General features: G+C 51.3%; 2 protein-coding genes across 21 annotated transcripts in view; one reads left to right on the forward strand and one right to left on the reverse strand.

The window, feature by feature from the left end:
• Window positions 1-13: 13 nt before the first annotated feature.
• ACP2 (acid phosphatase 2, lysosomal) lies at window positions 14-9,538 on the reverse strand. Of its 2 annotated transcripts, XM_003815183.5 has the most exons (11): window positions 9,397-9,538; window positions 8,761-8,856; window positions 8,364-8,450; window positions 6,395-6,547; window positions 6,187-6,285; window positions 6,018-6,107; window positions 5,448-5,580; window positions 3,952-4,034; window positions 3,731-3,837; window positions 3,436-3,611; window positions 14-961 (listed from the first exon to the last, which is right to left on the reverse strand). In XM_003815183.5, exons 1-11 carry the CDS (start codon window positions 9,508-9,510, stop codon window positions 828-830), a joined length of 1,272 nt encoding a protein of 423 aa, XP_003815231.1. In that variant the 5' UTR covers window positions 9,511-9,538; the 3' UTR covers window positions 14-827. The 2 variants fall into 2 exon arrangements, with proteins under 2 accessions (XP_003815231.1, XP_034788461.1); XM_034932570.2 differs by lacking the exons at window positions 6,187-6,285; window positions 8,364-8,450; window positions 8,761-8,856; window positions 9,397-9,538 and having other exon boundaries at window positions 6,018-6,135; window positions 6,395-6,509.
• Window positions 9,398-27,268, forward strand: part of NR1H3 (nuclear receptor subfamily 1 group H member 3) — a 20,093-nt gene continuing 2,222 nt past the window's right edge. Inside the window, exons 1-8 of one of the 19 annotated variants that reach the window (XM_063608454.1) lie at window positions 17,816-18,279; window positions 18,641-18,774; window positions 19,822-19,901; window positions 20,433-20,621; window positions 21,051-21,317; window positions 21,884-22,092; window positions 22,190-22,369; window positions 22,562-22,661. In XM_063608454.1, coding sequence (XP_063464524.1) covers window positions 19,859-19,901; window positions 20,433-20,621; window positions 21,051-21,317; window positions 21,884-22,092; window positions 22,190-22,369; window positions 22,562-22,661 — 988 coding nt within the window. In that variant the 5' untranslated portion in view covers window positions 17,816-18,279; window positions 18,641-18,774; window positions 19,822-19,858. The other 18 variants (XM_063608457.1, XM_063608455.1, XM_055093680.1 and 15 more) reach the window with 18 other exon arrangements.

Consider the following 27,268-nt stretch of genomic DNA (forward strand, 5'->3'; position numbering starts at 1 on the left):
CAGGAAACAGCACTATCAGTCCAATAGGAAACAGCACTATTCATTCTCTGGGAGCTGCCCCAGCCCTATTCTGGGCCACAGTCTAGAACTTTCTTTTCCAGCTCACAACCTGCATGTAGCTCAGGTCCCTGGAGACCCCAGCCCAGCTGAGGGAGAGCAGTTTCCTGATTCGTGTGACAAGCAACTCCATTCCCACCACTCCCCACTCCCTCCCAAGTACAGACAACCTTCCATCCTGCTCCAGTTGAAGGGGTCACAACGATTCCTGAAGCATTCTGTCTGAGTCTAATGGTGGCTCTAGCCAGACACAGGGAAATGTGGCTGGCTGGCTGTTGGGTGATCCAGTTCCTTGGGAGCCAATGTTTGTACCCCTGGTATTAGCTGTTTTTCCCGCTAAAATAAGCACTGAGAGGCAAGACCGTGTCCCTCTGAGCTATTTGCCAAAGACTTCAGGCTGGAGGAAAAAGAACAGGGCTTGATAGAAGTGCAAGGCGGATCCAGCACCAACTCTGCCATTTTCTAATCCTAGGTCCTGAGTGAACACTGACTGCCAGTTTACATCTCAGGTGTGTAGGGAGCGTGGAGGAGGCAAATCCTGTTTGGAGAAAGCCAGTGTCCAACACAGCACTTGGTAAACATCAGGCATGGGAATGCTGAGTGACAGGCACCACGGGCCACGCTGAGCCCCACTCGCTCATCTGGCTGGGGTCATCAGAGGGAGGCCCAACCCAGGATCTCCTGTCCATGGGCTGGGGAGCAGCAACAGTCAGGAGCGAGGGCCCAGCCCACCTCCCCTAGGAGGTGGAGGGAAGGGAGCTGAGTGGTTGTCAGGCGTGGTCCTCCCCATCTGCGACGTGGCGGTAGCCAGGAGGCTGGGCCTGCATCCGGAAGAGGACGGTGAGGAGCAGCACTATGAGGAGGAAGAGGATGGAGCCACATACAGCCAAGGCCACGATCACCTCTGGGCATGGGGGAGGCAAGAGAAAGGTCATGTCAGCGTTCCATCATATGCCAGGTACTGTTCTGACATATAGGAGATACACAGAGGTGGCCAAGACAGAGTCCCTGCTCTCATGGAGTTTACATTCTAGGAGAGGGGATGTAATAAATAAGCAAATGGGCTGGTCACAGTGGCTCACGCCTATAATCCCAACACTTTGGAAGGTTGAGGTGGGCAGATCACCTGAGGTCAGGAGTTGGAGACCAGCCTGGCCATCATGGTGAAAACCCATCTCTACTAAATAAAGTTGGCCGTGCGCAGTGGCTCACACCTGTAATCCCAGCACTTTGGGAGGCCGAGGTGGGTGGATCACCTGAGGTCAAGAGTTTGAGACCAGCCTGGCCAACGTGGTGAAATGCTGTCTCTACTAAAAATACAAAAAATTAGCTGGGCATGGTGGTGCGCGCCTGTAATCCCAACTACTCGGGAGGCTGAGGCAGGAGAATTGCTTGAACCTGGGAGACAGAGGTTGCAGTGAGCCGAGATCACGCCACTGCACTCCAGCCTGGGTGACAGGATGAGACACCGTCTCAAAAAAAAACAAAAAAAAATTAGGAGTGACAGGTCAGTGACGAACGTGATACAGAGAGACAAAGCAAAGTAGGTCAGCAGGGAAGGCATCATTGAGAAAGTGAGAAGTTTAACAGAGACCTGGAGTCAATGAATGATATACAACAATCTGAGAAGAGTATCACAGGGCAGAGGAGATGAAGGGCAAAAGGCCCAGATGTGGGGATAAGCCTGGCACATGCTAGGATCATCAAGAGTCAGTCTCACCAGAGCAGAGTAAGCAAGGGGCATGTAGGAGATGGGGCAGGAGACCAGATGGAGTAGGGCCTAGAAGGCCATGGTGAAGAACTTGGATTTTATTCTATATGTGATGGGAAACCACTAGAAAATTCTGAGAGGACAGTAGTGTGAACTGGTTTACATTTTTTAAAAGTTAACTCAGTCGGCCGCGGTGGCTCATGCCTGTAATCCCAGCAATTTGGGAGACTAAGGCGGGCGGATCACCTGAGGTTGGGAGTTTGAGACCAGCCTGACCAACATGGAGAAACCTCATCTCTACTGAAAATACAAAATCAGCTGGGCATGGTGATGCATGCCTGTAATCCCAGCTACTCGGGAGGCTGAGGCAGGAGAATCGCTTAAACCCGGGAGGCGGAGGTTGCAGTGAGCCGAGATTGCGCCATTGCACTCCAGCCTGGGCAACAAGAGCAAAACTCCATCTCAAAAAAATAAAAAAAGTTAACTCTGCTGTGTTGAAAGACTGGTAGGGACAAGAATAGAACCAGAACTAGGAAGCTTTTCATTCGGTCAGGCAAGAGCTGATGGTAGATTGGACTGCAGAGGCAAGAGCACATATTAATATTTGAAAGGTTGAGCTGATCTGGCAGTGGGCTGGATGAGGGGTATGAGAAACGGTATGCAGAATGACCCCAAGGGTTATACTGTGCCACTAGGTGACTCGTGGCATTGACTGAAACAAGGAAGCCTGGAAGAAGAGCAGCTGTGGAAGGAAAAGCATCTGGTTTTAGACATTGCAACTTTGAGATGCCTTACTTAACATGCATGTAGAGATTTCAAGTTGGCAGCTGGATATGAGTCTCTAGCTCAGAGAAGAGGTTGTGAATCTGTGAGTCAGGGCATAAGGACAGAAGTGGGCATGGAGATGGGCATAAAGTCATGAGGCTGCATGAGATCACTTGGGAGTGTGCACAGATGGGGAAAGCTCCAGGGATGAGTCCTGGGTCATCCGTTCTTTAGTGAGGAAGGGACGCCTGAAAGTCAGAAGCCAAGAAAGTGTTTCAGGAAGGGGTGACCAATTATGTAATGCTGCTGAGAGGTGAGAGAAGCTAAGAATTAGTCACTGGCTTTGGTAGGAGGTGACTGGTCACCAGACAAGTATGGCTTCAGGGTAGTGGAAGGTGACACAAGACTGTCTAATGTGAGTCTAAGAGAACAGGTGGTGAGGAAGCAGAGCCAGATTCTAGGCAGCTCTTTCAAGGATTCCATTCTGAGAGGGAAGAGGCTGGTGGCTGGGGAAGAGGTGGCTCTCAGAGGTCATGGATGGGCTTTTGGGAGGGAAGTGATCCAGTAGAGAAGCAGAGGCGTCAGAGCTCCTTGCAGAGATGAGGAGAGAGAACCCGAGTGCGGGTGGAGAGGCCACCCTAAGCGGTGGCTTCCCCCAGGAAGTAAGCTGGTGGTGGGAGAACGAGCCAATTCTCTCTTGGCTCTTATTTTCTCGGTGATACAAGTGAGACATTACCCGAGGGTGAGAAGTGGGGAGAAGGTATAAGGCAGTCTGGGGTCGGGGAGGGAACTCCTAGCAAATGCAGTCAAATGGCTGGAAGTGTGACAGCTCTTGAGATGTGTGGATGTGAACTGCAGGCTGGTCTAGGGCATGACTAGCAAGGAGGCCTGTGACAGCTCACCTGTGTCTGCAGGACCGCTTGCTAGCTGGCACTCCTGCTGCCAATCCTTGGGCACGACGGGCTCTGTGAGGCGAAGGAAGTCCTGCAGTGGGCAGCAGTGAGGGCAGCCAGGCAGGCTGAGCGGCCAGGGGGCCTTGTCACTCTCGTTCCGAAAGTACATCTCCACTGAGAAATTCCTGAGGGTCGACAGGAGGCAACATGGGAGCTGCTCAGCCTGCCCGTCATGGGGTCCTTGGGCTGCCCCGAGCCACCTCCCGAGGGCCCCCCTCCAGAGGACACTGCTAGCTCCACTCACCCAGAATCTTCCTGGTACAGTTCAAATATGTGGCAGGAGGCGTAGGGGGCTTGTTCACCATTGTAGACATCCAGTGCCATTTGCAGGGCAACCAGGGTAGTGTCGTGCTGCGGGGGAGAGGGGCTGCCCGTCAGCATTGTTCCCCACACCCGCAGGAACCGAACAGAGAAGAAATCCAGCTCCTTGCCTGACACAGCACGCTAGGGAGCGCAGGCACTCACCGCAGAGTAAACCAGCAGCTTGGGGAGCTGGGAGGTGGTCGCCATTAGGGTCAGGTTCTTCCTTATCTGAGCCAGCAGGACTCCTGAAGGAGAAAAGTCCCCGGTGTTGCTGGCTACAGCCACCTCTGCCTTCTAATTAGACCTATCTATGCTCCTTTCACCCTCTGCCAGGCCTGGGCCTCATCACCTACACGGAGAACTCTTTAGTGTCATAGGGACCATGTAAGAACTCTGTGGCACCCCTCCTCTCTAAGAACTGTCAAATGTACAGAAGGAAGCAAGACAAAACAAGATATCTGCCTATATTTCAACACGGATGTAGAAACCTGCCTGTGTTTACAGAAGCACTTCAGTTTGAAACAAATGTAAACTTAAGATTGCTTCAGAGTACACAGCGGGTGGGTCCGTGCCCGGGTAACTACCATATGCTCTGAAAACTGAGATGTCAAAAAGGTGTGACAGCAGGCATGCCCTTAGGTGCTCAAATAAGGAAGCTGGCATGTGTGTTACTCTCAGCCTTCTCAAAATGGCCCCCAGTGGTTCTCTTGGGGCAGCTATTCATTTAGGAGAGGGAGGGTCTTCTGATGTGGGCGAAACTTAAGAACATGAATGGCAGGGCTGGGCGTGGTGGCTCATGTGTGTAATCCCAGCACTTTGGAAGGCTGAGGCGGGCAGATCACCAGAGGTCAGGAGTTTGAGACCAGCCTGGCCAACATAGTGAAACCCCATCTCTACTAAAAATATAAAAATTAGCTGGGCGTGGTAGCAGGCACTTGTAGTCCCAGCTACTTAGGAGGCTGAGGCGGGAGAATTGCTTGAACCTGGGAGGTGGAGGCTGCAATGAGCCGAGATCGTGCCACTCTACTATAGCCTGGGTGACAGAGCAAGACTTTGTCTCAAAATAAATAGGCTGGGTATGGCGGCTCATGCCTGTAATCCCAGCACTTTGGGAGGCCAAGGTGGGTGGATCACCTGAGGTCAGGAGTTCAAGACCAGCCTGGCCAACATGGTGAAACCCTGTTTCTACTAAAAATACAAAAATTAGCCGGGCATGGTGGCTGAGGTCAGGAGTTTGAGTCCAGCCTGGCGAACATGGTGAAACCCCATTCCTACTAAAAATACAAAAGTTAGCCAGGCATGATGGCATGTGCCTGCAATCCCAGCTACTCAGAAGGCTGAGGTAGGAGAATTGCTTGAACTCAGGAGGCAGAGGTTGTAGTGAGCCAAGATCGAGCCATTGCACTCCAGCCTGGGTGACAAGAGGGAAACTCCATCCCCCCGAAAAAAAATAACAATTTTTTTAAAAAGAATATGAATGGCAGAAAAGGAAGAGAGGTGGGGAAATTTGGTGACTAGCGGCATGAGGAGGGGGATTTGGTTTTGAAAGAGCAGGGAGTGTTTCAGTAGAGAGGGAAGTGTGTGAGAAGCCCCCACAGCAGATTTTTAACGCCTTAGGGTCCTGAGGAGTAGAGTGACATGCTGTCCTTGTCACTCACCCCCCTGAAGCCGGGCCTTCTCCGCCTGCTGGTAGATTCCGAAGAGGAAGCGGAAGCTGAAGTCCTTTAGCCGGCTGAGACGCTGCATGGTTTGGGGTGAGGCCCAGGGCGGCAGGCGCAGCCCGTGCGTTTGCTGTGTATCGCAGCAGGCAGGTTAGCGCCCCAGGCCTAGGCCAGCCTCTCCAGGGGGCAGCTCTCTTCCCTAGTGGGAAGGTGCCTGTGTGTGTGAGGGAGGGAGAGGGGAGAGAGGCAGAGGGGCTGGAACCAGTAGACATGGCAGGCGGTGTGGATGCTTCAGGGCACAGGAAAGGAAGCTCAGGCACAAAAAGTGAGACTCAGCAGAAAGGAGCTCTGGGTGGAGAGCAGCAGGGACTGCTGACAATTAATAAACCATTTCCCACTCTGAGGATCTCTGTCACCCATGAGGGAAGTTCCCGTGTTTCACAAGCACAGCCTCCCTGGACCTCCCCAGGGGCGTGACGGTATCAGGCACTGTGTTCTACCGTCCTGGTGACCTGGGCCTGCTGAGAGGGAAAAGAATGATCACAGTGGGCACCCTAGTGGGCTCACCTCACAGAAGAGTGTGTCATAGACATTCCAGACGGTCTCCAGTGTCAGGTCTGTAAGCCCTGTCTCGTTGGCCACCATGTCCAGAAATTGCTATGAAAAATGGATCAGGGTCTCAGTCCTGCTCTGGGGAAAAGACAGCGTGGTGAGCTGCACCTCTGCCCCCACTCACTGCATTCCGAGAACTCTCATTCTGATACTCTGGTGTCTGCCGGGTCTCGTTCTGCAGCTGCTCATAACGGGGACATGGGCCCAACGGGAACTTCAGCAGCTGTAGAGCGAAGCGGGGAAACAGGCAGCGGGAAAAGGAGCCTGGCATCAGCAGGCCCACGGCCAGAGCTGTCCCCTCACCACCCCAGGGAAGGGCTGGCCACTCTTACCCTGTCCTCAGTGATGGGCACAGTGTGCACAGGGATAGGCTGCCACGAGATGTTCGGGTTGAAGCGCTGCATCCCGTTGGGAGGGAAGAGTCCAGCCAGGTTGGCCTCAGCACTCATGAGAGTCCGGTCAAAGTCTGTGCTTCGCACATAAACCTGCAGCGATAGCAACACAAGTCGTGTGTGTGTGTGTGTGTGTGTGTGTGTGTGTGTTGGGGAAGTTTTGGTCACCCTGAAGTGGAGCCTTGTATGTATGTGTGTGTGTGTGGTGGGAAGTTTTGGTCACCCCAAAGTGGAGCCCCAGAGGAGAACCTGTTCCTGATGGTCACCCAGCAAACTAAACCTACCATACATCTGGCCCTCACCCTCCTCTGGCCTCTGGCCTTCCCCATCCCCCAAACACTCCACTGGGGGTTGTTACCACTCTGTGAAGAACTCTTGTGGGAATGGCCTTAGTTGAAATGCCCCTTCCAGTCAAAAGTGCTGAGTCAATCAGTAAGGCTCTCTGGTCTGTCTGGTTTCATAACAACACCTCTCTCCCTGTCTAGATCAGGGTCCTTGGGGCAGAAACTGGCTCCAGTGATGACCCTTAGAGACCAGGGAGAAAAAAATAAGATAAAGGGCTGGGCCTGGTGGCTCACATCTATAATCCTAGCACTTTGGGAGGCCAATGCAGAAGGATCGCTTGAGGCCAGGAGCTCGAGACCAGCCTGGGCAACGTAGTGAGACCCTGTCTCTACAAAAAAAAAATTTTAAATTACCCAAGTGTGGCGGGCACTTGTAGTCCCAGCTACTTGGGATGCTGAGGCAGGAGGATCACTTGAGCCCAGGAGTTTGAGGCTGCAGTGAGCTATGACTGAGGCATGTGCTACAGTTTGGGTGACAGAGTGAGACCCCTTTAAAATATATGTATATATTTTGGGCCGGGCACGGTGGCTCATGCCTGTAATCCCAGCACTTTAGGAGGCTGAGGCAGGCGGATCAGCTGAGGTCAGGAGTTCAAGACCAGCCTGGCCAACATGATGAAATCCTGTCTCTACTAAAAATACAAAAATTAGCCAGGCATGGTGGCACACACCTGTAATCCCAGCTACTTGGGAGGCTGAGACAGGAGAATCGCTTGAACCTAGGAGGTGGAGGTTGCAGTGAGCCAAGACCATGTCACTGCACTCCAGCCTGAGCAACACAGCAAGACTCTGTCTCAAAAAAAAAATTTTTTTTCGAAGAGCTTATTCAGAGATAGTGGCTCATGAAAAGGGAGGAGGAAACTGGGGAAGGACAAGCTCAGGACAGAGCTGGGCCTTAAGAGAACAATAACAATGTCTAGGGATTCTTGATACGGCTGAGGCTGACAGTGGTAACCAGAGGAACAGCTTCCCCCATTCCTGGGGTGGGGCGAGGACTCAAGGAGCAGGCACACTCACCAGTCCTCCCTGATGTGCCCTAGGAATATAGCACGACCTGGCGCAGCAGACAGGGCTCAAAGACCTCATCTTGATCAAGAAAAGACAAGCCCTATCTACGCATGTCTTCCCCGCTGTCTTTCATCTTGGCCCTGTCTGGTTTATCATTAGATACCCCCACAACATTCTAAGCTCCATGAAGACAGAGATCATATCTGTATGGTGCACAACTGAATGCAAAGTGCTAGCACAGTCCTTGGCCTTTAATAGGTACTCAATTAATGTCTTGGATGGAAAGCCTGTGATTTCACAGTCAGAAACCACTTTGCCAGGCCCGCCCTTAAGTCCGAATTTGGATGCTTAATCAAATTTGCCTCATCCCAGCCAAGCAGGGGCAACTCAGCTCCTAGGGCTTTGTTCCAGACAGCTCTCAGATGTCTTTTCCTGTAGTTGTGACCAAAAATACAAGAAGGAGGCCAAAGTGCCCAGCCTCAGCCTTAGGCTTCCTGAGGGCAAAAGATGAGGGCAGCATACCCCGTTCCCCTTGCCTCTGGAGCTCCCAACCTTACCTCTTGCCGGTGATAAGAGGTGTTTAGGAAGCCGTGATAGCGCTGCCGCAGGGCCTGGCCCAGTTCCCAGTGCTGTAGCATCCCCTCCTGTGGGCAAACCCAAGGGTTAAGAGGGTCTAGAGGGAAGGGGTGGCTTCAAGCCCCATGGGGTTTAGGCCCTGTTGCTTTCCAGGTTCACGCTTTGCTGGAGTCAATTAATCTGATCCCAGAAGTCTTTCATTAAGTGGCCAGTCATGCACAGCAATATCATGGGCACAGAGATTAAGGTTATGAAATCTGGTCAAAGTCAGCACCCATATGGGAAAAGGCAGTTTAGTAGGACCCCAAGTTTTGTAGACTGCTCTAGACGTCACTCATTCTGCAGCTCATCCTGAGGAAAGGCTGGCTTCTGACCCACCTTGGTTAACTGACCAAACCCCTGGGGCCATTCTTCTTCCTGATAGGGGTCCTTGGGATATGTCTTCACTGGTGAACGGTCTCCATGGCGGTACAGCTGAGAGAATAAAATGGTTTGCCTATAGGTCAGAAGCATCCCCTTGATAGGGACCCAGAGCCTACCTTTTGCCCCATGTTAGGGAAGGAAGTCTCATTCCCTCTGGGAAGCCTACTGGCTGCAAAAGACCCCAGCTAGGAGTCAGTCACTTCTTCCAGATTCGAGATTCTAACTTAGCTAAGCAATGCTACTGGAGACCATAGGCAAAGCCAAGGTACAGGTAGGAAGGGAAAAGAGAAGTGAAAGCAACGTATGTGGTGGGGACAACTGGGGAAAAAAGATAACCAAAGGCTTCTTTAGGGATGAGTCTTAACCATTCAACCACTTCCCTGTCTCAAGGCAGACTCACCCCGACGTATTCGGTCATCCTGACTCCCATAAGCCAGGGCTCCACGTCAATCCTGAATCCAGCCTCCCAACTACCCAGGCCAGTCGTCCCCTCCTAAACCAGCTGTTCCTTCCCGAGATCCTCGACCTCCACCAGCTGGCCTTTGCCCTTTTAGCTTCAGGGAAGTCTTTGGTGACCCCATCTCTCATTACCAAGGTAACGAAGCGCAGACTCCGGGCCTGGGTGGGCGGCATCACCACCAGGTTCACGCCGAGAAGGAGCTGGAGGAGAGCCGCCCGGCTCCAGCCGGACCGCTTGCCCGCCATCACCGTTGTAATCTATGCAGCAAACAAGCTGGAACCCGCTGGGTGGCACCTGCAAGCAGCCGCCCGGACGCACCCGTAAGGACACACGCCGGAAGTGCGTTCGCCGCCATCTTACTTAGGGACCTGCTGGGGTGCGGGGAAAAGGCGCAGTCTCGGTGGGATTGCGTGCAGGAGGGTCGCGGTCTGGCTGTGGCGGAGGAGCATAAGAAGGTAACGCGACCTGGTGCGGCAGACAGGGCTCGAAGACCTCATCTTGATTAAGAAGGCCATAAATTCGCGTTTGCCTCTGCTCGGAGAAATCCCTTACCAAGGTGGCGCTTGCAGTGGGCGGGACCATGTCTGGAGAACCAGCGTCCCCTCCAGGCTTGACCCCATAGCTAGATCGGGTGCAGAATTGAGGCGAGGGATGGGAAAGTAGAGGTCGCTTCTCTCCACGCCCCTGCCTTTGGGGGGAGATTGAGCCCTGGCCCTGTTCTCCAGGAGATGTTTTGCTTGGGGTGCAGGACACAGTATGTAAACAACCGTTTGGACTCCGTGTGTCCAGACTCAGTCTGGCCTACCGTTCCTGCCCCGCACAAAGCTTCAGTAGCCCTCTCACTTTCCCTTCCAGTCCTTTCCCTGTCCTCCCTCCCCTCCACTTCCAAGTTTTAGTTAATTAGAGTCAAGACGTCATGTCATGCCTCTTCCCAAAGGAGTTGGGTTGCACAGGATGTTCAGACTTTACAAACCCAAAGCACTGAATCCCTGGGGGAGGAATTTCAGACCAGTGGGGAAGTATTTTGAGGTAAGGGACAGGCGCATATCATAAAGTGGGAGTAGGTGGGGTTTCCACAGAATCAATGGCCCTCTTGGCATTGACCATTAGGATTCAGGTGCAGCCAGTTTGGCCTCAGGACTTTGTGACTCCTGTGACGGTTGCAGAAGGTCAGATCATAGGTCCTGGGGATGCTTTGATTCAGATCTGCCTACTGGAAGCAAATCTCCTCAGATCTTTGGGAAACAAAACTGATCAGGCTTGGCCTGGGCGCCGTGGCTCACCTGTAATACCAGCACTTTGAGAGGCCGAAGCAGGCAGATCACCTGAGGTCAGGAGTTCGAGACCAGCCTGGCCAACGTGGCGAAACCCCGTCTCTACTAAAAATACAAAAAAAAAAAAAAAAAAAATTAGCCGGGTGCGGTGGCGTGCTCCTGTAATCCCAGCTACTCTGGAGGCTGAGGCAGGAGAATCGCTTGAACTCGGAAAGCGGAGGTTGCAGTGAGCTGAGATCACGCCACTGCACTCCAGCCTGCGCGACAGAGTGAGACTGTCTCAAAACAACAACAACAAAAACCTCATTAGGCTTGGTGTGGTGGCTCACGTTTCTAATCCCAGCACTTTGGGAGGCCAGGGTGGGAAGATTGCTTGAGCCCAGGAGTTCGAGACCAGCCTGAGCAGCTTAGGAAGATCTCCTCTCTACAAAAAAAAAGTTTAAAAATTAGCTGGGTGTGGTGGCACACACCTGTGGTCCTAGCTCCTCGGGAGGCTGAGGTGGGAGGATCACCTTGAGCCCAGGAGGTTGAGGCTGCAGTGAGCCATGATGGTGCAACTGCACTCCAGTCTAGATGACAGAGCAAGACTGTGTCTCAAAAAGAAGAAAAGAAAAAAAAAGATCAGGATTATCTGTCTTTATTTTGCCCTAGGACTCCAGATTCAATTATTTATATATACTTCAGGATTTAAACTTTGCTTCCAGAGTTGTCATGGAGGAGGCCAAGAAGCAAATAGAGTAAGAGCCAAAGCCTGGGTAGCCAAACAGTTCTTAACCTTCTTATTTAATCACAAGCCCCTTTATGAATCACATGAAAATTTTGCACCTCTCCTCCAGAAAAATGTTCACACATATAAACACACACGGAATTTTGCATATAATCCCAAATGGTTCACAAAGACCATTTATTACAGGTTTCATAAATCAGCATCTCTGAATACCTGATTTAACCTAGTCCTCTTACTTTACAGCTTACGAAACAAACCTAAAGAGAGGAAGTGACTTGCCCAAATTCACAGTTTGGGCATGGGCACAGTTTGAGAATGGATTAAAAGTCAAGTTTTGGCCGGGTGCGTGCTCATGCCTGTAATCCCGGCACTTTGGGAGGCCGAGGCGGGTGGATCACGAGGTCAGGAGATCAAGACCATCCTGGCTAACATGGTGAAACCCCGTCTCTACTAAAAATACAAAAAGTTAGCCGGGTGTGGTGGCGGGTGCCGGTAGTCCCAGCTACTCGGGAGGCTGAGGCAGGAGAATGTTGTGAACCCAGCAGGCGGAGCTTGCAGTGAGCGGAGATCGTGCCACTGCACCCCAGCCTGGGCGACAGAGCAAGACTCCATCTCAAAAAAAAAAAAGTCAGGTTTTGTGATTTTCAGTTAAATAGTCTATAATGGGCTGCTTCTTGCAGGCTACTCAAACTGCATTGCTAAACTGTAATTGGTGATCCCGAAATCCTTTCAATAAAGAGGTATCTGTCAAAGGAAACCTTTTCAAATTAGTTGGACTAAACGGGACCTAGGCCGGACATGGCTCACACCTGTAATCCCAGCACTTTGGGAGGACGAGGCAGGTGGATCACCTGAGGTCAGGAGTTCAAGACCAGCCTGGCCACCATGGTGAAACCCCATCTCTACTAAAAATACAAAAATTAGCCAGTCGTGGTGGCGTGTGCCTGTAATCCCAGCTACCGGGGAGGCTGAGACAGGAGAATCACTTGAACCCAGGATACAGAGGCTGCCGTGAGCCGAGATTGTGCCACTTCACTCCAGCCTGGGCAACAGAGCGAGACTCTGTCTCAAAAAAAAAATAAAGGGGGCTTGGGTAATTGGCAAAATGCTGCATATTAGTGGTAGTGGGAGGGAGTTGAGTGTTTTGTTTTAATGGGCCTCTTACTCCTTGCAAACTAGCCAGACCATTGTACTTTCAGAGTGTAAATCTTTGGCTCACCAAATTTCAGCTATCTCTCAAATTCAGCTTTTGCTTTTCTTCCCACTTGCTCAAATATGTCTATATTCTTTGTGCATGCAAGTATCCCACGTAGGAGGGATTGATGAAGCAGATACTATTTCAGTTTTTATAGGGAGAAACTATTCCAGGAAGGGTGGGGATTACAGCGCAAGTAGATAGTAGAGCCTGAAGCTGAGCCCTAGTTTCTTCACCCCTTTGCCTTCAGCTTTTGCATTTTCTGCCGGGTGATTCTGTGGTTCTTACACTTTGGTTCGTAACTACAGGTGCAAAAAAAAAAAAAGAAAAAAAAAAAACACATGTAGATAGATGGATACGTGGGCCTACCCCAGATCAAATAAATCAGAATCTCTGAAGGTGAGGACAGGAACCACTACCATATTCTGTGTTGGCAGAAGCAAACCTAAATCCAGGTATGTTAGCCATTTTTTTTTCCATCTGAAGAGGCAGTTTTTGTTTTGTTTTGTTGTTGTTGTTGTTGTTGTTGTTTTTGAGATGGAGTTTTGCTCTTGTTGCCCAGGCTGGAGTGCAATGGCGTGATCTCGGCTCACAGCAACCTCCGCCTCCCGGGTTCAAGCGATTCTCCTGCCTCAGCCTCCCGAGTAGCTGGGATTACAGGCATGTGCCACCACGCCTGGCTAATTTTGTATTTTTAGTAGAGACAGTTTCTCCATGTTGGTCAGGCTGGTCTCGAACTCCCGACCTCAGGTGATCTGCCCATTTTGGCCTCCCAAAGTGCTGGGATTACAGGTGTGAGCCACCGCACCCACCTGGCTGTTTTTTTTGTTTTGTTTTGTTTTGTTTTTGTGACAGAGTCTCCCACTGTCGCCCAGGCTGGAGTGCAGTGGCACAGTCTCGGCTCACTGCAAGCTTCACCTCCCAGGTTCACGCCATTCTCCTGCCTCAGCCTCTCGAGTAGCTGGGACTACAGGCACCTGCCACCACACCTGGCTAATTTTTTTGTGTTTTTTTTTTGTATTTTTAGTAGAGACAGGGTTTCACCGTGTTAGCCTGACCTAGTGATCCACCCACTCGGCCTCCCAAAGTGCTGGGATTACAGGCATGAGCCACTGCGCCCGGCCCCGGCCGGCAGTTTTATATAATGGAGTGTATTTGTGATTTTTGTTTGTTTGAGCTTGAGCTCGAACTTTTGAATCAGCTAAACTTGTATTCTTTTTTTTTTTTTTTTTTTTTTGAGACAGTCTCCCTCTGTCACCCAGGCTGGAGTGCAGTGGTGCAATCATGGCTCACTGCAGCCTCGACCTCCTGGGCTCCAACAGTCCTCCTACCTCAGCCCCCCAAGTGGCTGGGACTACAGGCAGATGCCACCACGCCTGGCTAATTTTTGTGTGCGTGTGTGTGTGTGTGTGTGTGTGTGTTTTCTGTAAAGGTGAGGTTTCGCCATGTTGCCTAGGCTAGTCTCAAACTCCTGGACTCACGCGATCTGCCCTTCTTGGCCTCCCAAAGTGCTAGGATTACAAGTGTGAGCCACCACACCCAGTCTTATACCTGTATTCAAATTTGATATTTGCCCCTTGCTAGTAACTATCTCCCAGAGTTTACTGTGAGAATAAATGAAATAATGCATGTAAAGATAAATGTATGTAGTAGGGATGAAATAAATGTCACATCTTTCCTTTCTGCCTTCTGTATCATCTCTGAACTCAGGTCTGGGAATCCAGGTTTCTGGATTATTCTCTATGTTGTGATTGGAAGGTTGGGCAGAAGTCACTTGAGTAGATACGCAGTGGTCTGCAAGATGATCCCCACACTTTCCACCCTTCCGGAACGGTGAAGGAGGGAACAAGAAGCAGTTCTCCTGGTCCATCCCTGCAGACCTTACCCTGTGGCCTGCTTCATGGGAATGAGTACTTTCAGGGGAGTTAGCCAGTACTACCTGTGCCCATGGCTGGTGAATGCTCCTGTTTCTGCTTCAAGTTTCTCCTTGCTGTGAGAAGAAACCTGTGGAGGTTCTGGGGGGCCAGATATGTGACTTGGTAGATCCCCGAGTGTGTTCCCAGAGACATTGCCTCCTGCAGGAGCCAAGGAAACATAGAAGAGGCCCATAGGACTGGGGGACTTTGGACCTAACAACTGCGGGCTGGTGGGACTATGGCACGGGGGTGGGGCTGCCAAAGTGGGAACATGATTCCAGCTGCTGATCACTTCACTGCTTGCCCTGGCTTGAAGTAAGTCTCAGTGGTTGGTCTCCAGAAACTCCATGGAAATACTGCCCACAGGTTTTGGTCTTCTCCCATTTTCCTCTCCTTTTCCCTCTTTGTAGGGATGAGGGTTGGGGTTTCTGAGCTGTAACCTGATAGGACGGCTCTGGCAGTTGAAGTCCTGGTTATAATTCCTCCTAAACAGGAGACCCTAGCCTGCCCACCCCCACTCCCACAAGATGGGGCTCGTATGTGGTCCTGGGTCCTGGGAAGCCACCTGTGGGGAGACTAGGTGTCAGGGGAGGGAGTTGAAGAACAAAGTGGATGAAAGAGGCTTCTCCCAGCTCCCAGAAGATAGGGCAGCAGGCCCCAGACCATTGAGTCCTGAGTTTCTTGAAACCAGGCATCTCTGTGACATCTCTGGCTGCCCTGCTGGGCTGGAGCTTCTGGGAGCAGGGAGGTAGAGGAGGGAGCTGGACTGGTGATGTGGGTGCTGGGACAGAATAGTGCCAGTCTCTCAGTGACTACAGTCCCTGGTTTCTGCTTTTCCAGGACAGCTGGGGCCTTGTGAAAATCAGAGAGGGAACACAGGCGAGAGGAATGGAGAGCCTTGTGCTTGTGACTCAGAGATACCCAGACCAGGGTGGGGGCCTTGGGAGGGGACGACCTTGTGATGAGGGGGAACAAAAGCAAAAGCTGGAGGCAGAAGTCTGAGATGGGGGTGTCACAGGGGCTTTTCTGAAATGTGAAAATGAATACATGGGCAGATTTTGCAACAGCACCCAGCCTGCTGTCTTCTCACACTCTGCTCCCCAGCCCCCGCCTGTTCCCCCTCTCCCACCCTGTGCTTCCTCTCATCTTTCACCAGGCTCCTCTTCTGCCTCAGCCTTCATCTTTTTCTCATCTGGTTCCTTCTGTCCCATCCACACCCCCTGTCCACTCTTTCCCTGTTTCCTCTGTTCTCTTCCCTGGTGCCCTGTTCATCTGTTTCGGTCTCTTTGGCTGCTTGCCCTGGCCCCCGTCCTTCTATGCTTTAATGTGGGGCCCATGGGAACTGGAGTTCATAGCAAAACAGGAAGAGCCAGTGAGCAGGAAACTGGGAATGGGGCAGGGGGTGAATGACCAGCAGTAACCTCAGCAGCTTGCCTCCCACATCTGGACTGGAGCATCTGCAGGGTTCTCAGCCTCTCCCCTGTAGCCCACCAGCCCTGGCTGCTTCCATTCCAGCACTTCACTGGCCCAAGACGCAACAAGACAAGATTGTCCTGGACTCTGACACAGCAAAGGGACTGGAGTGAGGACATCTGGGTTCTGATCCCAGCCCAGCCACTAACTGTGTGGTCTTGGAAAAGGCCCTCACATGAGTTTCAGTGTTCTCTGTCAAATGGAGCTCGGGTTACTTACCCTCCTTTCCTCCCAGGGCTGCTCTAAGGACCAGAAAAGATAGTGAAGGGTTTGTGCTGTGTATGGAAACAAGTACAAAGTTCAAAATCCACCAAGTTAAAGCAATGGGAAGACCTACAGCTGAAAGAACTGGGAGGGTGATGATAACTCGTGCCATTTCTCAAACACTATGTGCCACACGTTGTGATAGACTTTCTTTCTTTCTTTCTTCTTCTTCTTTCTTTCTTTCTCTTTCTCTCTCTCTCTCTCTTTCTTTCTTCTTTTTTTTTGGAGTTTTGCTGTTGTTGCCCGGGCTGGAGGGCAATGGCGGGATCTCGGGTCATTGCAACCTCTGCCTGCCAGGTTCAAGTGATTCTCCTGCCTCAGCCTCCTGAGTAGCTGGGATTACAGGCATGCATCATCACACCCGGCTAATTTTTTGTATTTTTAGTAGTGATGGGGTTTCACCATGTTGGCCAGGCTGGTCTGGAACTCCTGACCTCAAGTGATCCATCTGCCTTGGCCTCCCAAACTGCTGGGATTACAGGCATGAGCCACCGCACCCTGCATGATCTGTAGTTTCAATCCCACAACAACCTTGTGTGGTAAAAATTACTATTATCCCTATTTTATTTATCTTTCTTTCTTTTTCTTTTTTTTTATTTTGAGATGGAGTCTCAGTCTGTCACCCAGGCTGGAGTGCGGTGGCACGATCTCGGCTCACTGCAACCTCCCAGATTCAAGTGATTCTCCTCCCTCAGCCTCCCGAGTAGCTGGGATTACAGACCCGCATCACCATGCCTGGCTAACTTTTGTATTTTTAGTAGAGACGGGGTTTCACCATGTTGGCCAGGCTGATCTCGAACTCCAGACCTCAAGTAAGCCACCCACCTAGGCCTCCCAAAGTGCTGGGATTACAGGCGTGAGCCACCATGCCCGTTCTATTTATTTTTCAACACACCATTGCTGGCTCAACTATTCTTATTTTAAAGATAGGGAAACAAAGATTCAGAGACATTAAGTAACTTGCTCAATCAAGATCACATAGGTAATAAGAGGTTTAGGATTTGAACCCAAAATCTGAGCCCAGAGTCTGAACGCTAAATCAACATGCTGAGTTGAAATTGACTACAGCAGTTGTGATGGCGTGTGCCTGTAATCCTAGCACTTTGGAAGGCTGAGGTGGGAGGATGGCTTGAGCCCAGGAGTGTGAAGCCAGCCTGGGCAACATAGTGAGACCCCACCCCAAAAAAGGTAAAAAAAAAAAAAGGGGAATAATAAAAAAAATTGACTAGGGCTAATAAGTACGGGATAGACGAGAATAATATTTCTTTTTTTTTTTTTGAGACAGAGTCTCGCTCTGTCACTCAGGCAGGAGTGCAGTGGCGCAATCTCGGCTCACTGCAAGCTCTGCCTCCCGGGTTCACGCCATTCTTCTGTCTCAGCCTCCCGAGTAGCTGGGACTACAGGCGCCTGCCACCATGCCCGGCTAATTTTTTGTATTTTTAGGAGAGACGGGGTTTCACCGTGTTAGCCAGGATGGTCTTGATCTCCTGACCTCGTGATCCACCTGCCTCGGCCTCCCAAAGTGCTGGGATTACAGGCGTGAGCCACCGCGCCCGGCCGAGAATATATTATATTTTTCTTGTTATTCATTCAACAAATAGGAACACAGTACCTACTCTGTTGCGACATCTATGCCAGCCCTGTTTCAGGGGTGTTGGGGGAGATGAAATCAATAAAATATGATGTCTACTTTCAGGGATGGATTTCATGCCCCAGGCAGCAGAGTAGGAAGAATGACTATAGTCTCAGTAGCTGCTGGTTGGAACCTGCCATCACTTCAGATGGGGTTGTTCCCCAGAAGAGGCAACCCTCATACCTTCCCAGGTCCATCCTGGGCTGCCACCTGAGTTGCCTGTCTTCCTTCTGCCACCTCCACCCCTATCCCAGGCCTGCCATTGCTCATAGCAGACTTCCTATCAAAGGCTCTCCTGGCCTCCTCTCTTATCTGTGGCCCCTGCAGGGCACCCACTTTCAGAAACTCCCTGGAAGGCCCAGCACCTGCCTCTCTCCACCCCTGGATTTCTACCAGCTTGGCTGAGGCCTGGGGCTAGTGGGGAGAGCTTCTTGGCCTCTTCCCAGAGGCAAGGGAGGAGGAGGGAGGCTGGGAAAGCCGCTGGGGCTCAGTGTCGCAATTCCGGGCCGTGCTGGGACCTTTGCTCCACGAGGTGCCTATGGAGGGGAGGGAACACGATTCTGGAGGCTGCTGGGATTGGGGTGGGGGTTCCTGGGAGGCAGTCCTTTTGCAAGAGCTGCTAAGAGTGCTGGGTAAGGAGAGGAAGGGGAGAGACATGGAACTTGGCTGGTCTGCAGGGAAATGCCACTGTTTTGGCCGGGAGTAGGGGGGCGGGAGTGGCGGGAGAGGGGGTGGCCGGCTGGGGAGGAGCCAGCCTGGTGGAGAAGCTGCCCTGTGGGCGGGGGTGAGGAGGGGAGGGCTGTGGTCACCAGGCAGGAAGAAGGGGTGGCCTGACCCCTCGGCAGTCCCTCCCCTCAGCCTTTCCCCAAATTGCTACTTCTCTGGGGCTCCAGGTCCTGCTTGTGCTCAGCTCCAGCTCACTGGCTGGCCACCGAGACCTCTGGACAGGAAACTGCACCATACTCTTCTCCCAGCAAGGGGGCTCCAGAGACTGCCCACCCAGGAAGTCTGGTGGCCTGGGGATTTGGTGGGTCTGCTCCTTAGCAGTGGCCTGGGGCTCTGTGTGTGTATCTGGGGTGGGGTCGGGGAATGTCCTAAGGATCTGAGAAGGGGGTTTCTGGGGAGAAGTGAGGGGTGATGGTGATGGAAGCTTGGGACAGGAACAGGACTCTGGGTCCCAGAATAACTCATGAGGGGCTCAGGGGAGGAGGTCCTCTATGTGAATTGGGGAGATTCTTGGAGACAGGTTTGTGCTGGGACCCTGGAAAGTGGCACGAGCGAGGTTCTCTAATAAGCAGCGTGTTTCACTGGGTGGAGTGAGCTGTCCTCAGTGTTGGAGTGAGGGGGAAGGGGCCCGAGAGAAGCAGGGCAGATGCACCCAAACATTCCCTGCTGGCCTGGAGGGGACTTTGGGGGAGAAAAGCCGGCACGGTGGCTGGGAGCCCAGACTTTGGAGTCAGAGGAGGGTTGGAGTCTTGACTCTACCGCTGCCTAACTGTGTGACCATAGTTACTTAATCTCTTTGAACCTCAGTTTGCTTATCTGTAAAATGAGTTTAAGAATAGTCCTGAGCCAGGAGCAGTAGCGTGCACCCATAATCTCAGGTACTCAGGAAGCTGAAACCTGATTGCTTCAGCCCAGTAGTTTGAGGCGATAGTGTCCTATTATTGCACCTGTGAATAGCACTGAGTTCCAGCCTGGGAAACATAGAGACCCCATCTCAAAAAAAAATTAATAGTTTTGACCTCAGAGGGATATTATGAGGAAAGCACATAAAGCCTTATAACGGGCTAGGCGCAGTGGCTTACTCCAATAATCCCCACACTTTGGGAGGCCCAGGTGAGAGGATCACTTGAGCCCAGGAATTCCTAGACTAGCCTGGGCAAAATAGGGAGAACCTGTCTCTAAAAAACATAATAGTAATATAATAAAGCCTTAGTACAGGCTAATATATGGCAAGTAAATGTTAGCTGATATTGTTGATATTGATAAAAGGGAGGATCAGGTGGAGAAGGGAGCTGAGGCCAGAAAGGAGCCCAGTTCTAGAAGAGTATAACCTGGGTCCTTCCTGCAGGACAGTGCCTTGGTAATGACCAGGGCTCCAGGAAGAGATGTCCTTGTGGCTGGGGGCCCCTGTGCCTGACATTCCTCCTGGTAAGCTTCATTCCATCCCTCTCCCCTGAGCCCAGACCGCAGGCTCCACGCCTCCTGTAGGAATCAGCCTCCTTCATTACCTGCCTTCTTCCTTCCTCCAGAGAGCAGTCCAGAGTCATTCTTAGTCGTGCTTGCCTCCCGCCCAGATCACCTCTCCCCTGGTTCCAGTGCCTGGCCCTTGCAGGCACCCGCCCAGTCCTCCCCAGTCTGGATTTGCTGCTAGAGAGTTGGCCAGCTGAGTGCTTACCCTGCTCTGGCTTTGAAGAGTTTTATCTGATCTCTGAAATGCATACACTCCAGCCCCCCAAAGGGACAAGGATTAACATCTTCATTTAAGGTCCTGAGATGTAAGAAACTACAAGTGACTAGTCCTAGCTAGAGCCCACACAGACTCTAGGGTCCCAAAGCCTGAGCTGGGACTTTGCTGCCCTCTAAGGGTGGGGATAAGTTTGCAGTTTCCCAGCTAGGACGCTGGGCCGTGGAGCCGGGATGGGGCCTGAGACCCCCTTGTGCCTCTCTTTTGGAGCTCAGACTCTGCGGTGGAGCTGTGGAAGCCAGGCGCACAGGATGCAAGCAGCCAGGCCCAGGGAGGCAGCAGCTGCATCCTCAGAGAGGAAGCCAGGATGCCCCACTCTGCCGGGGGTACTGCAGGGGTGGGGCTGGAGGCTGCAGAGCCCACAGCCCTGCTCACCAGGGCAGAGCCCCCTTCAGAACCCACAGGTGAGGAGCTTCTGGGTTTGGAGGAGGTAGGGGTCCAGATTCCAGGTCCTGGATCTGGAAGAGGTTCCTTGGGGGTTTTTACTTTATATATAATCTCATGGTTAAGTTCAGAGGCTTTAGAGCTAACTAAATCTGACTGATCTAAGTGTGAATTTTGTCTCTAGGCCTTTCTGAGCCTCACTTTCCTTGTTTATAAAATGGAAATAAAAATTATGGTTGTCATAAGGATCAGTGCATATAAAAGGCTCATACAGTACCTAGAACATAATGGCACTTGGCAAATGAGGGCTACTCTTCTCATAAAAGAGAGACTGGAGTTTGTATAATGAAGGGAATGAAGGTCACTGAGTGCCCAGGGCAGTGGCTGAGTCAGGGAGAGCATGATGTTTTTCCTCGGGGGAGACCGTTAAAGCACTTTCCTGTATCCAGAGATCCGTCCACAAAAGCGGAAAAAGGGGCCAGCCCCCAAAATGCTGGGGAACGAGCTATGCAGCGTGTGTGGGGACAAGGCCTCGGGCTTCCACTATAATGTTCTGAGCTGCGAGGGCTGCAAGGGATTCTTCCGCCGCAGCGTCATCAAGGGAGCGCACTACATCTGCCACAGTGGCGGCCACTGCCCCATGGACACCTACATGCGTCGCAAGTGCCAGGAGTGTCGGCTTCGCAAATGCCGTCAGGCTGGCATGCGGGAGGAGTGTGAGTTTCTGAGGCTGGAGTGGGGAAGAGGCTGAGGGGAAAGAGGGGGCCAGGGTGTGACCCAAGACAGGTGCCTGAACTTGCAGGGGCTAACTGATCCCTAAGTATGGATTACAGTATCTTTCTTGACCGGGCGCAGTGGCTCATGCCTGTAATCCCAGCACTTTGGGAGGCCGAAGCGGGTGGATCACCTGAGATCAGAAGTCCGAGACCAGCCTGGCCAACATAGTGAAACCCCGACTCTACTAAAAATATAAAAATTAGCCGGGTGTGGTGGTGAGCGCCTGTAATCCCAGCTACTCAAGAGACTGAGGCAGGAGAATCACTTGAACACGGGAGGTGGAGGTTGCGGTGAGCCAAGATCATGCCACTGCACTCCAGCCTGAGCAAGTGTGAGACTCTGTTTCAAAAAGAAAAAAATCTTCTTGCCTTTACCCAGTGCTGTCTGCTTTTCTGGAGCCCCAAACCACCCCCTTTGCCCCATCCTTCCTTCCTGTCTTTCCCCCACCCCCTTGCCCCATCGTTTCCCCATCTGCTCCCTTTCTCATATTTGTCCCTGTCCTTAGGTGTCCTGTCAGAAGAACAGATCCGCCTGAAGAAACTGAAGCGGCAAGAGGAGGAACAGGCTCATGCCACATCCTTGCCCCCCAGGGCTTCCTCACCCCCCCAAATCCTGCCCCAGCTCAGCCCGGAGCAACTGGGCATGATCGAGAAGCTGGTCGCTGCCCAGCAACAGTGTAACCGGCGCTCCTTTTCTGACCGGCTTCGAGTCACGGTACTTGACACACCTGGGGAGAGGCGGCTGCGCCCAGATCACCAGTGGGCTTCTTGATGTCCGACTCAAAGTGCTTTGCCTTTTCCCTCCTGGGTAGCCTTGGCCCATGGCACCAGATCCCCATAGCCGGGAGGCCCGTCAGCAGCGCTTTGCCCACTTCACTGAGCTGGCCATCGTGTCTGTGCAGGAGATAGTTGACTTTGCTAAACAGCTACCCGGCTTCCTGCAGCTCAGCCGGGAGGACCAGATTGCCCTGCTGAAGACCTCTGCGATCGAGGTGGCTGGAGAAGGGCAAGGGATGAAGGGAGAAGCAGAGTGGGATTATCTGTGGGAGGGGCCTCCAGACATCGAGCTGGGAGAGCCAAATCTGCTGGGAAGCAGGGATGAGGAGACTCGGCCTCCCTGGAAGAGGCCATGCTCCAAGACCAGCCCTCCTAGTCCCCGTTTGAGGTTTGCTGCTTGTGTGCAGGTGATGCTTCTGGAGACATCTCGGAGGTACAACCCTGGGAGTGAGAGTATCACCTTCCTCAAGGATTTCAGTTATAACCGGGAAGACTTTGCCAAAGCAGGTGAGAACTGAGATCACACAGGGATTGGGGTTGGGTGGACAGATGCTTCTTTTTTTATTTTTTATTTTTAAAAATTGAGGGCCAGGCACGGTGGCTCATGCCTGTAATCCCAGCACTTTGGGAGGCCGAGGTGGGCAGATCACCGGGTCAGTAGATCGAGACCATTCTGGCTAACACAGTGAAACCCTGTCTCTACTGAAAATACAAAAAATTAGTCAGGCATGGTGGCACGCACCTGTAGCCCCAGCTACTTGGGAGATCGAGGCAGGAGAATCACTTGAATCCAGGAGGCGGAGGTTGCAGTGAGCCGAGATCGCACCACTGCACTCCAGCCTGGGCAACAACAACAACAACAACAAAAATTGAGATGGAGTCTTACTATGTTGCCCAGGTTGGTCCCAAACTCCTGGCCTCAAGTGATCCTCCTGCCTCTGACTCCCAAAGTGCTGGGATTACAGCGTGAGCCACCCACCATGCCCGGCCAAGTACTTTTTTTTTGTTTCATTTTTTTTTTTAGACAGAGTTTGCTCTGTCACCCAAGCAGGAGTGCAGTGGCGTGATCTTGGCTCACTACAACCTCCGCCTCCCGGGTTCAAGCAATTCTCCTGCTTCAGCTTCTCAAGTAGCTGGGATTAGGTGCACCACCATGCCCAGCTAATTTTTATACTTTTAGTAGAGACAGGGTTTTACCATGTTGACCAGGCTGGTCTTGAACTCCTGACCTTAAGTGATCCATGTGCCTCAGCCTCCCAAAATGCTGGGATTACAGGCATGAGCCACTGAACCTGGCCAGGACTGGTGCTTTTTGTCAGAGGCCCATAGTGACTACAGAGCCACAGGCCCAATGTTTGGGTGGCTGGTAAGGGAAGGCTCCCTTGTTTTTTGAAGATAGAAAATTGGAATGCTGATAGGCTTCTCTCAGCTGCTCCAGATAGACCCCTGTCCTCTGTTGCTTTAGGTCAGTGGTTTTCAAACTGTATTCCAAGGAACCTGAGAGATATATGGAATGGCACCTTGGAGGAGAAACAGGGAGGCACAGGAATGTCCTTCATCTTTACTTTAGCCAAACAAGAAGCTCCATTTAAATCTGCATTATATATTGCACTGCTACATAGTATTTTGCTTGCAGATTTTACAGCTTGAAAAAAAAGTTTGAAACTCAGTGCACTCAACTTTTTAGTAGTCAAAAAGTGAACAAATCTTCCTCACATGTGCTCTTTGGGGATCATGGGGGCTGATTTCCCCTACTTTTTTTTTTTTTTTTTGAAATAAGTTCTTGCTCTGTCACGCAGGCTGAAGTGCAGTGGCATGAACGTGGCTCGCTGCAGCCTCAACCACCTGGGCTCCAGTAATCCTCCTGCCTCAGCCCCCAAGTAGGTGGGACTACAGGCATGCACCACCATGCCAGGCTAATTTTTATATTTTTTTGTAGAGAGTGGGTTTCGCCATGTTGCCCAGGCTGGTCTCAAAATGGTCTCGAACTCCTGAGCTCAAGTGATCCACCCACCTCGGCCTCCCAATGTGCTGGGATTATAGGCATAAGCCACCACACACAGCCTCCCCTACTCTTTTTCTTTTTTTTTCTTTTCTTTTTTTTTTTTTTTTTTGAGATGGATTCTCGCTCTGTTGCTAGGCTGGAGTGCAGTGGCGCGATCTTGGCTCACTGCAACTTCTGCCTCCCGGATTCAAACGATTCCCCTGCCTCAGCCTCCCGAGTAGCTGGGACTACAGGCGCGCACCACTACGCTCAGCTAACTTTTGTATTTTTAGTAGAGATGGGGTTTCACTGTTTTGCCCAGGCTGGTCTTGAACTCCTGAGCTCAGGCAATCCGCCCGCCTCAGCCTCCCAAAGTCCTGGGATTACAGCCATGAGCCACTTCTCCAGGCCCTCCCCTACTCTTTTTCAATTGCACTTTCTGACGAACCAGAACCATGGCATGGCAAACATGCCCAGAGAGGATGTACAATAAGAGCGAATGCTTCCATCTCCATCCTATATCTGAAGTATTTTCTCCAAAAATTAGTTCACTCTGCGTCTCTCTATCTGATGCTCGCTTGGGAGCTACGCAGAAGGGGTTTCTTCATATTCAACTATTGATAATGTTTGTATCATGAGAACTGGCCTGGGAAAGGACGGGAGGCTGAGGGAGTTTTGGAGGGACTGGAATTGAGCTTCAGCAGGAAACCAAGTAGCTTAACGACTGGATGAGTGGGGCTGTAAAATATGGCTGATGCCCTGACTCCACTCTCAGGGCTGGTAGATCTGTGGCCAGGCCAGTCATCAAGCCTTCCTTGGTTTCTGATAACTCAGGCCAGCTCACATGCCTCTTGCTCTCCCAACGCAGGTCCACCCAGTGAGCTTTCTAGGAAGGCCACTCTTCGCTGTAGGGCATAACAGGGCTATGTTGGCACCTTTTGCCTTCTATAGTAACCGGTGTGCTGCCTGGATGTATTGACACCTAATGGGGTGATTTAATGACTTTATCCAGCTTTAAAGCCCAGCCCTGTCCCCCTCTTCCAAACCACTTTTTCCTCGATGGTTATTATCTCAGACCTTCTTAACCGTGGCTCTCCCCTCCTTCAGAATATCCTCCTTGTGGAACCCTGCCCAGTTCTAAGATCTTTGTTTTCCTTTTGCACTTGTAGACTCATGCTATCTGAATCTGCACCTATTCACAGATTTATTTATACAAGCAGTTTTGAAGTAATCATGCTTGCATTTCTCATTTCATGAGTGAGGTCTTGGGGAGAAGGAACAGGAGCTCTGTTTGTCAAGTCTCCTCCCCTCCCTATCCGCTACTATTTACTGCATGCAGTAGATAACTGGTGACATGGACTGAGCACATTTGAGGTGTTCATTCCGTGGGCATCAGCAGACCCTCAAGAGGTGCATTAGCTAACTATAGAACCTCCTCTTAATTTCTCTATAAAGGGGGCTGTTTGCCACACTTTGGGGCTCAAAACCTCACCAAGAAATGCTTTAGAAAATGGGGCTTGCCGCCGGGCGTGGTGGCTTACACCTGAAATCCCAGCACTTTGGGAGGCCGAGGCAGGCGGATCACCTGAGGTCAGGAGTTCGAGACCAGCCTGGCCCATATGGCGAAACCCCATCTCTACTGAAAATACAAAAATTAGCTGGGCGTGGTGGTGCACACCTGTGGTCCCAGCTACTCGGGAGGCTGAGGCAGGAGAATTGCTTGAACCCAGAAGGCTGAGGTTGCAGTGAGCTGAGATCGCGCCACTGCACTCCAGCCTGGGTGACAGAGCAAGACTCCATCTCAAAAAAAGAAAAAAGAAAAAGAAAATGGGGCCTGCCCATTAAATGGACTAACACACAACACTTGATAAACATCAGGGTGAAAGTACAGGAAGTGACTCACCAAGAAGCCTTGAATGGAAAAGTGTAGCAGATGGTTGCTAAAAGAAATCTGACAAAGCCTGGGGAACTCTGTAGGGTGCAGAGACTTTGACAATGTGTATGAGAGACATTCTCTAGGTATCATTACTTTAGCTCATGTTTTGTTGCATTTTAGTCTTCTCAGCAGGAAGACTGTTTCCAAGAAAAATGTATTATTTATTGACCAGGCGCGGTGGCTCATGCCTGTAATCCCAGTACTTTGGGAGGCCGAGGCAGGCAGATCACGAGGTCAAGAGATCGAGACCATCCTGGCCAACAAGGTGAAATCCTGTCTCTACTAAAAATACAAAAATTAGCTGGGCATGGTGACATGCACCAGTAGTCCCAGCTACTCAAGAGGCTGAGGCAGGAGAATCGCTTGAACCTGGGAGGCAGAGCTTGCAGTGAGCCGAGATCATGCAACTGCACTCTAGTCTGGCAACAGAGCAAGACTCTTTGTCTCAAAAAAAAATTTTTTTATTTATTTTACAAACACTTATGTGGTAGTTACCATATATGCCACATATTTATGAGATAGGTACTATTATTATTCCCATTTTATAGATGGGAAAACCAAAGCCCAGAGAGGTTAAATAAATTACACAAGGTCACACTGCCTTGTAAGTGGTAGAGCCAGGACTCAACCCGAGGCAGTCTGGCACCAAAATCCACATCCTCACCCATACTGCAATATTCCCTCGAGGATGTGATACATGAAATGTATCTCTAGTGTTCAAATAAGTAAGGCCAATGCCAGTGAAAAACAAGTCTTTTTTTTTCTTTGAAACAGGGTCTCGCTCTGTCGCCCAGGCTGAATGCAGTGGTGTGATCAATCATGGCTCAATGCAGCCTCGACCTTCTGGGCTCAAGTGATCCTCCTTGAGTAGCTGGGACTACAGGTGTGAACCACCGTGCCCTGCTGAAAAAGGATTTTTTTTTTTTTTTAGCCAGAATCTTGCTCTGTCGCCTAGGCTGGAGTGCAAGTAGAACAATCTCGGCTCACTGCAACCTCCACCTCCCAGGTTCAAGCAATTCGCCTGCTCAGCCTCCCAAGTAGCTGGGACTACAGGTGCGCCACCACGCCCAGTTAATTTTTGTATTTTTAGTAGAGACCGGGTTTCACTGTGTTGCCCAGGCTGGTCTCAAACTCTTGAGCTCAGGCAATCCGTCTGCCTCGGCCTCCTAAAGTGCTGGGATTATAGGGATAAGC

Source organism: Pan paniscus, chromosome 9 (genome assembly GCF_029289425.2).
Source record: "Pan paniscus chromosome 9, NHGRI_mPanPan1-v2.0_pri, whole genome shotgun sequence".
Classification (NCBI taxonomy): Eukaryota; Metazoa; Chordata; class Mammalia; order Primates; family Hominidae; genus Pan; species Pan paniscus.

Excerpts from the sequence above, each read along its gene's own strand:
- ACP2 (XM_003815183.5), bottom strand. The coding sequence starts at position 9,510 with ATGGCGGGCAAGCGGTCCGGCTGGAGCCGGGCGGCTCTCCTCCAGCTC. Across the intron at positions 8,451-8,760 it reads GGTTTGGTCAGTTAACCAAG|GAGGGGATGCTACAGCACTG; the intron begins GTGGGTCAGAAG and ends GTTTGCCCACAG. Across the intron at positions 4,035-5,447 it reads GAAGGCCCGGCTTCAGGGGG|GAGTCCTGCTGGCTCAGATA; the intron begins GTGAGTGACAAG and ends TTTCTCCTTCAG.